Source organism: Condylura cristata, unplaced genomic scaffold (genome assembly GCF_000260355.1).
Source record: "Condylura cristata isolate star-nosed mole 26May11 unplaced genomic scaffold, ConCri1.0 scaffold00039, whole genome shotgun sequence".
Taxonomy (NCBI): Eukaryota; Metazoa; Chordata; class Mammalia; order Eulipotyphla; family Talpidae; genus Condylura; species Condylura cristata.
Window position 1 is genome coordinate 4,611,353 of NW_004567140.1, and position 9,466 is coordinate 4,620,818.

General features: G+C 49.5%; 1 protein-coding gene across 2 annotated transcripts in view; it reads left to right on the forward strand.

Moving 5' to 3' along the window:
- LPCAT2 (lysophosphatidylcholine acyltransferase 2) overlaps nt 1–9,466 on the forward strand; it is a 73,233-nt gene that overhangs the window by 35,461 nt on the left and 28,306 nt on the right. For both annotated transcript variants that reach the window (XM_004693570.2, XM_012733211.1), the window contains one exon: nt 2,067–2,220. In XM_004693570.2, coding sequence (XP_004693627.1) covers nt 2,067–2,220 — 154 coding nt within the window. The remainder of the gene's footprint in view (nt 1–2,066; nt 2,221–9,466) is intronic.

The window sequence follows — 9,466 nt, forward strand, 5'->3', positions numbered from 1 at the left end:
TGGTGAAGCCTCTCACTGCCCCTGCACCTGTGGCCTGTACCCCAGTCCTGTATGCAGAAATAAATAAATCTAAGGGAAAAAAAAGAAATCCTCATGTGAAACGTGAGTTGTCCTGAGAAGAGCAATTCAGACCCATCCCTGAATTTAAACCTTCCCCCAGGTCTTCCTGTTCTGTCTGGGTACACACACACACACACACACACACACACACACACACGCGCTGTCAAACACGCCTTTGTGCCTCAACGTCTCATTAAAACTATTTAGAACATACCCTCGGCCCTGCTACGAGAGACGGAACTCCCCAGCCCCCCCCAGCCCCCCACCAGCCCTCCTCCTGTCACAGTTCATTTCTGCCCTGTTAGGAATCTGCAGTTTATTGACTGAACAGACCTTCGTTATCCTGCCAGGGAGGCAGCTGCAGAACCCACTACTGCTTTAGAGTCTAATATTAAAAAATAATTTTTTCAATTGAGGTGACCCTGGTTTACGACACCTTATATCATTTAGGGGAATAGGCTCGTGCCTCCTGGGGTGCACGCCACCCCACGACACCCACCATCTTTCACCACAGAGCACCGGGCCCTTTCCCCGTCCTTGCTCCCACTCCCAATCCTCCCCGCTGGTCACCTCCATTCTGCAGGCGTATTTCTAGGGTTTATTTTGTTTTGTTTTGTTTTTTCAAGATTTTTTATTTTTAGCCACACAAGAACTGGGGAACAGGCCAGAGGTGGAGGGGTGAGAGGATTCACCTTAGACAGACTGGGGAACAGATGAGGCAGTTCCACTGAATCATGGGGAGCAGCGGGGAGCCTGGAGAGATCTGCTGTGCCACATGGGCCAGCTCCCTGCCCGGGGATCGAACTCGTGCTGCCGTGACTGTGGACAGCTCCATAGTGCTATGCTTTAACTGGTCACCACCAGGGAGGCCCAGTGTCTTCTTTTATTTATTTATTTTTTTAATGATAGGTTATTTTGCTATACAGAAACATTTCAGCTTGGTATAATCCCATTCACTTACTTTGGCTCTTTTCTCTCTCGCCACTGAGCTGCGTTCCCAGAGACCTCCCCAACCCCCACCCCACCGAGGCCAGTGTCCTGGGATGTTCTGCCTATTTTTTCTTCTACGAAAAAAAATTTTTATAACTGATATGGCAAATATTATTATTTATGTCTTCTAGATAACAAAAATGTTCTGGTGTTATGTTTACAATACCCTTGCAGATGTGAAAAGTTTAGACAGTCACTGAAATTGGATACAGAAGAAATCTGTGTTGTCACCTGTTTAATCATACAAGACAAAGACAGAATGTGATATAGCTACAGTATATTTTCCAGGGTTTTATCACCGTGGCTCTCATAACTAATATGGGAGGAAGTGTGTAGAGCCTAATGAATCTTCCTGTCACAACATTCTGTTAGATGTGAATTCATGATCAGCCAGAAGTTTTCTTCAAAGTAGTAGTTGAGGTTCTCATGCCACTCAGTCAGTACTATTGATTTGCTAGGTCATGTTTCGATCCCTGTGTCCCTTCCAATGTTCTCCTCATGAATCTATCACATCTCTTTTCTTCTCAGGTGCTTTTCTTTCCCTTGGATATTTGGGATAATTAGCTATGCTAAAACCTTTGAAAAATGAGATGCATGTGGAACAGCTGCTTTAGAACAACTCTGCTGTTCAAATGTAATGCTTAAAATAGTTTTCCCTCAGGCCCTCCCTGGTGGCCAGCGGGTTAAAGCACAGCACTGAGAAGCTAAAGCCACTTCCACATGAGTTCGATTCCCGCCTGCCCCGGAGGTGACCACATGGCGCGGCAGACCTCTCCTGACCCGCCCGCTGCTCCCCTCAGCTGTGTACTTCTCAGTCAGCCTGTTCTCCTCCCCGCTCTGTCTCTGGTGAATCCTCTCACCCTTCGCATCTCTGGCCTGTACCCCGGTTCTATATGAATAAATGAATAAATCTTAAAAAAAAAAAAAGTAGTTTTCCCTCAGCCAGAGGAACACAGTAATCCCCGCAGGTGCTCACAGGGCTAGTACCGTGCGCTTATAATTCTGTCTTTGCTCAGGTTGGACTGGGATGGCGTCCGCAAGCATTTGGACGAGTACGCGGCCATTGCCAGTTCCTCAAAGGGAGGACGGATCGGGATTGAGGAATTTGCAGAGTATTTGAAGTTGCCCGTTTCCGACGTCCTGAGACAACTCTTTGCACTCTTTGACAGGGTATGTTCAACCTTTAACACACAAACGTTTTTACTTTACCGGTGACCGCACATGCATGCACACCAGTGCAGGGAAATGCGAGTCAGAGTTACGAGAGATAGGCGGCCGGGTGTGGGGCCTGATCTTGGTTTTTCCCTGTAATAGTTGTGATGATATCAGGGGTGGGGATGATAGTGATGACAGTCGTGACAGCAGCCAATAAGAGAGTGTCTGTTTTAGACACTGGGGCTGAAATACATATTGTGACCACATAGCCATGTTTGTAACAGGGAAATGGAAAGGTTTGCTTACCTGGCAGGAGCTGTAAGATTTATATCAAAACTCATACACTCACGGCATGGGTGATGCAGTTCTGTTCTAAAGGTTTCTGAACTTGCACATTTTTAGCTCATTTTCAACTTGCATTCTACAACAAAAATTTCCACTAAGGTGTAGCCATCTGTTGGGCCTCCCTGGCGGCACAGGGATTAAGTATCAGCACTATGAAGCTATCAGCAGCCACTGAGGACTGAGTTCGATCCCCTGGCAGGGAGGTGACCCACAATGGCACAGCGGACCTCTTCTGACCCGCCCGCTGCTCCCCTCAGCAGTGTGCTTCAGTAGATCTGCCTGTTCGGCTCCCAGCTCTGTCTGTGGTGAGGCCTGTCACACCCACCCACCCACCCCCAGCCCTTGGAATATACTACAGTTCTTGTATAAATAAAAATAAACCTTTGAAACAAAAGACTTAGCCATTCACAATTACATTGAGGATGCATTTTTTTTTTAAGATTTATTTATTTATGCATACAGAGCTGGTGTACAGACCAGAGGTGCAGGGGCGGTGAGAGGATTCACCAGAGACAGAGTGGGGAGCAGAACAGGTGGATCGGTGAAGTGCACTGCTGAGGGGAGCAGTGGGCGGGTCAGGAGAGGTCTGCCGCGCCATGTGGATCTCCTCTGGGGCAGACAGGGATCGAACTCATGCTGAAGTGGCTTTAGCTTCTCAGTGCTGTGCTTTAATCTGCTGCGCCACCAGAGAGGGCCACTTCCTCACTTTTTAAAGTGAAAACACTCCTTTGTATCTCAGTGATCTCATTTAAACTATGTATTCTGTTCCCTTTGCACACTCTGCTACGAATGATGTAGTTCCCAAATCCCCTCTTAAGACGGTTCATTTCTGCCCTGTTCGGAATTTGCGGAATTCTTAACATGCCGTTCAGCATGTGTTCTCTTTCTCATTTCCACATGATGTGTCACTGTTGGGAGGGACCCCCCTTGGTCTGTCCATTTACCAGTTAAGGAACACGTGGCGTCCAGTCTGGGGCGAGCAGGGATTTCGCTGTCTAGGCGTCGTGTGCCTTGTGAATGTGGCTTTCATTCCACGTGACACCCTACTTCAGACTGTGTGCTCTGTATTTTCCCTGGTCTGAGAATGACTTCATTTTGCCTTCATTCCCGAAGGATATTTCCTTTGACTTAGAATGCAGAGTTGAGGTTTCTTCCCATTCAGCAACCGCCTAGCAATGTCCAGCATCTCCGGGCCACCCTGGCGCCCACCCTCCCAACCCCTGCCCCAGCCCTCCTGTGATGGTTATTTGAATGCAAGTAGTTGGGTTTTTCTGTATTTTGTTCAGAGTTTCTGTTCTCAGAAGGAGAAAAGGTCCCCGTGGGCCTTTCCATCCTGGAGCACTGGTTGGCACATTCTGTGTCAACCACTGGAAAAAGGTTACTTCGCAAAGGAGCGATGGCTTGGCAGAGGCCAGGAAGGGGTTCCCTCTCTCCAGGCCACGCCAGTGTTTGTAGTGACTTCTCCCAGGGTCTCCCTGTGGGCTCCTCAGTGGCCTGCTGTAGACACACGGCCACGCCCGGCCTCTGACACCCTCGAAGCAAAACAAGCGACCTTGTCTTGTCCCTGAGTGACCTGTGGCCCTGCAGCGGGCCACTGTACAGCCTAGCGAAGCCCTAGGGGCTGAAGAAGTCAACGGCTGGGTGTCACCGTGCAGGTCGTGAAGCCAGAACGTTTCACTCAATCTGTCTGTGAGGTTACAGAGCTGTTACAGAGTCATTTCAAAGTTTTTATGAGTATGAACTTGGTGTCAGGAGAGAGGCTGTCCAATAAGAGAATGTACAAATAGGGGACAGGAGATGGTGTTACAGGACAGCAAATCTGTTACAGGACAGGGAGAGAGGGGCACCCCTGAAGCCCCCAACCTGCCTGCTCTAAGTGGGTTCTGCCATCCGCCGCGTCAAGACAACACATATAAAACTGTAATGCAAAGGGACTTTAATACAGTGAATATACAATACAGAACACAGAGAATATAACTTCTAAATCAAACACCTGAAGTGACCCATCCCCTCATGGGCAAAAGTCAGCCAAAAGGGACTGGCCCAGAGCAAGGCCTGAAAGCTGCCACCAGCCTAAAGCATCTTCTGGCCGGGACCCATGGAAAAGGGTCAGAAATGGCCAGACAAATCTGGGAGGAAAAGAGCAACATCAAAATCCATATAAACACGGCCATAGTCACCTCCCCACGGATCTCTCACCCACATCTGCCTTCGCCAGTCCAGGCCAGGAAACAAGCCCGGTTTCCTCATCACATGCTTGCTGCTCCCTGTGGCTTCCTCAGGTCTCCTTCTGGCTCTCCATCCAGCTTCTTTCTCTTCTCTCCTTTTTTCTCTGCTCAGCTCCACCCTGCTGGGTGGGGTAGGGAACCTGGAACTTCCCCTTTGCCTAGGGACCCCCCTGTTACAAAGAAGGAAGGAGGAGAGATAAGAAACTGGGACCTAGGAGGGCGGTTGTATTAGACATGTTTTCACCAGGATTTTCCGTCTCAGTTCACAGAGGCTCTGTCGAGGTGTTTCAGTGACCGGCTGTCACAGCTACGAGTCACAGGATGGCTGAGAAACGGGCCCAGCCCTTGACCACTGGCGGTCTCTGCCGGCAGCCCGCTGTTTCAGAGCACTCAGCCATGAGAAGGGGTGCCGGGAGGAGGGAGTAGAGACCCCAGGAGCCAGGGGCACAGGCAGAACCGGACAGTACAGTGGCTCCGGCCCCTCAGCCCCTTGGGGCATCTGTGACCCGTCTGGTCCACAGCTTTCCGGGGGAGCCGGTGATAACTGCATTTTCTTCCCTTCTGTGTAAGGCGCGACTTGGGTTCAGATATCTGAGGTGGTGTTTGAAGCTTTCCTTTTCATTCCCAGCATCCTGAAAGGTAGAGAGTCTGAAGCAGCGATGAGCTGCAGCTCCCCTGTCTGTCCATCTGTCCATCTGTCTTCCCTCCTCCCACCCCTGTCTTGTATTCACCTACCTGAGTCTCTGCTGTGCAGATTGGCTTTGTTTGGAGACGCTGACTCACCTGTTGCCCACGCCCTGCGCTCAGGCCCACTGTGCTGGCTGGTTCCTCAGTTCCTTTGAGTGATTTAGCTGGGGGATGTTTGATGGGAGAGACAAGGAAGTTCAGTCACTTCAGAGTTTGTTTCTCTCTGAGCAGCTTATCTTGCTCAATTCAATGCTTGATGAGGGGTGGGGCTGAGGGAGGAAGGGTGGGACAGAGAAAGGGGTGTTCCTGTTGCTGGCTCGGGGCTATAGGGGTGCCAGCTGACTGCACTGGACCGCTCCCTGCGCCTGGTCCTCTCTCGTCTCCCCCCAGGCCAGTGTGGCTGCTGTGTGGTGTTTTGGGGGTGGGGGGAGACCATCCCCTCCCTTCCCGTACACGCTTCCCTCCCGCATGTGCTTGAAGCTGTGCCACAAAAACTGTAATGACGTGCGACTCATTTTCTCCTAAAAACTTCTAAGCTGTTGTCCAGAATGCCCCTGACACTGTGGCACGTTCTCTTCATCCTCAGGTATTGGAGGGCAGGTGACTTGAGCGTCCACAGAAATGTGGCAGAGTTCGCTAGTTTGGGACCATTTCTGTGGAGAAGCCCCATCTCTGGAAATAAGAATGAAGAAAAATGACCCTGTTCACCATAGGTTTAATTTCGCTTCTTTGTTTTTGATGAACTTACACGAGTTATCTGGATCAGAGCTTAGCTGGGGTGTTCAATGTCCAGAGCAGTCAGAATCGGAGCTGAGACCATAAGACGGCAGCCTGTCAGCATGTTTGTTTCCATAATTCAGTTTTGAAGACCAGGTTTGCAGCCAGCACACTTGAAGGGACTTAACACACTGAGTGGGATTCAGAAACACCGTGGCCACATCAGAGACGGTCAGTCACGTCTGGCAGCTGCATCCGTGTCTTAGAGTGGACTTCAAAGCATTTCACCTCATGTCACCCTTCACCGTCGGCCCCCCGCCCGCCCCCACCCCATGTCATGCCGTGACTCGGTGCCCGCGTCACCAGCAATATGCCAGTTACCTACGTCTTTGGAAGCAGTCATGGTTGGTTTGTTTTTTTAAGAATTTATTTATTTATGTATGCAGACAAAAGCTGGGGTGCAGGCCAGAGGTGCAGGGCGGTGAAAGGATTCACCAGAGACGGAGTGGGGAGCAGAACAGGCAGATGGACAGAAATCCACTGCTGAGGGGAGCAGCGGGAGACAGGAGAGGTCTGCTGGCCCTGTGGGTCACTGCCTGGCCGGGATCATACTGGCTGCAGCGGCTGTGAACATCTTCACAGTGCTGGGGCTGAACCCCTCGGTCACCAGGGAGGCCCAAGTCGTGGTTCTTTTAGATCACAATCTGTGCAGCCTAAAGTCCGTGTGTGCTCACTGAGAGCAAGGCTGCATTTCTGTGATCAGCTGTAGCTTTCAATTAAGAGCCAGAGAGTATAGGTTATGGATTGTGTAAGCTATATCCTAGTCAGCGTGTACGACTACAGAGGCAAATTGGCCTACCCACTCAGACTGTGTCCAGGGCCGCCCATTAAATCAGGGTGCTGTTACAGGGCACCCCAATGTGAATTGGGTTGCCTGTCTGTGCGTCCTCACGCACGCACTTAAGATTCAGTCGTATTATGGACACACTCAAAAGGTTCCATAATGGGTTTATTTACAAGGAGAAAGGTAAAGGGAACGAGGGAGGGAAATACAAGTTAACTAGAATGTCCTGCCAGTTCTGCTGACTTGGACTCCACTGGCACGCTGAAGACCATCGAGAGCCAACAACCATCAGGTGAACCATCAGGCCAAGCCAGCCCCAGAGCCCACATGTCCGGTTTTATCCTAATCTGGGTGCTCAGCTCCGCCCTCACATCCCAGCGTGCTTCTCCTTGTTATTGATGGGATTAGTAGTTCCAGTATCTGGAGTGGGGGTGGCGTCCATGAAACCTGTACCTGTTACACTGCCACCTGGGTGGGCCCTGGACACAGCCCCTGCAGCATGAGTTCCATCCCTGGCCAGAGAGCTGACCTACAGGGCACAGCAGACCTCTCCTGTCTCCCCGCTGCTCCCCTCAGCAGTGTATATCGGGGACCGGCCCGATCATGGGTTGTTGGGGGGCATAACAGGCAGGGTCTTAAGGTGGGAGCTGCGTCAGCGAGAGGAAATTCCTAAAAGGGGGGAAAGAGGGAGCAGGGGCGAGGAAGACATGGGAATCGGAGTTGGGTGCAAGTCTTCCTGTTCTGCTGTCAGCACAAGTTTATACATTTCCAGTAAGCACTGAGATAATATTAGCATATGAATTGGGCTGAGATCACTATCATCTTTTTTTCTGAGAACAGTTTGGGGTGGTATTGACCTTCAGCTGATATTATAACATTTATTATTCTTAAAATCAATCTATTAAAATCAAGATAGGTACATAAATTCATAAAATTTAAGGCGAACATTATTATATTTATTACAGTGATGATTGGCTAAACTAAAGTCCCTTTAAACTTTAAATGCTACTTAATGATCTTCATTCGTATTGAGACACCTTAGAGGGTAAAGTCAAGTCGAGGGCTAGCTAGGTTGGAGGCTGGGTTGGAGATGTGAAACAGGATAAGGTGGGCCAAGGTGAAGTTGTGAAAGAGGGTAAAGTCAAGTCCAGGATTAGAGAAGTTTTCTTGTAGATAAATCACTAAGGGAGATAGTAAGATTCCTCATTTAAAGACTAAGCAATAGAAAGCTTAAGTAAGAGAGTAGAGTGATAAGATTTGGGCTCTCCTCCGGGCAGTAAAAGAACTCTGATTATTTTTAACATGTTCTAGTAGTGCCTTATTTTACAGTATTGAGTTTGCTCTAACAGCCAATTGCTTTTATTAATCAACCCATTGTAATATTTTCGACTTTAAGAAGAATGTCCCGCCTTGGGGCAGCGCTTGCTTGCCTGGGCCAGGTAGCGCCTTATGAGGCTAAGGCAATCCGGTTGCAAGCTGATGGTTGCTCAGAATATTTTGATATTGCAAAAACGGGAGGTCATAACATGAGCTATTGTGGAAATTCTGATTTTTCAGAGCATTTCCCCTCCATCCGGACCGTGTCTGATGACAGAAATTGAATAGCTTGTGTCAAGTGTCCTTTGTCGATCTGCCTGTTCTGCTCCCCACTCTGTCTCTGGTGAATCCTCTCACCCACCACACTTCTGACCTGTACCCCAGTTCTAGTTTGCATAAACCTTTTAAAGAGGAAAAAAGACTGTGTCCAGTCGCTGAAGCTGCCTCAGCACCTGTCCTCACTCAGCCCAAGCACAAATCCAGACTGCAGCTCTCTGCCTTCTCCAACAGGAAGGAGTAAGCAGGGGTGCTTCTTGTTACTGGCCTCCTGCTGAACACTTGAACTAATATGAAGAACAGGACCGACAGGAAGAACTTTGGGATAAGGAAAAGCACTCTTTCCACATAATGTGAAGCAGTAATAAAAGACCTATAGAAGTTTACGATCACCAGAAATGCCAGGTCGCCAAAGTGCTGAAGTGTGCACATTGTTTCCTGTCTGATATTCACATAGAGGCACAGTAACGCCCAAAGAACTGGGTGCCATGCGAGGGGAGACATGGGAAAATACCGTGACAGTCTTCAGTTAATTTGACAGGATGGAAACCACAACTGTCTGCCCAAATTTTATGAGGCGATGTGCTGCTGTTGCATAATGGCATAGCTAAAGAGGGAGCGTGCCAACTCACAGGGGGTTAGAAATCCGTCTCTCGCCTGTGAAGACGGATGTTAGACCCAGTGGGAAGCTGCAGACACATGAATCAAGAATTAAGATTCAAGGCCTCCCTGGAGCACAGGGTTTGAGTCGCAGCAATAGGAAGCTGGCCACAGTCACTGTGGCCTGAGTTCGAGCCCCGGCCAGGGAGTGACCCACAGGGCACAGCAGACCTCTCCTGTCTCCCCA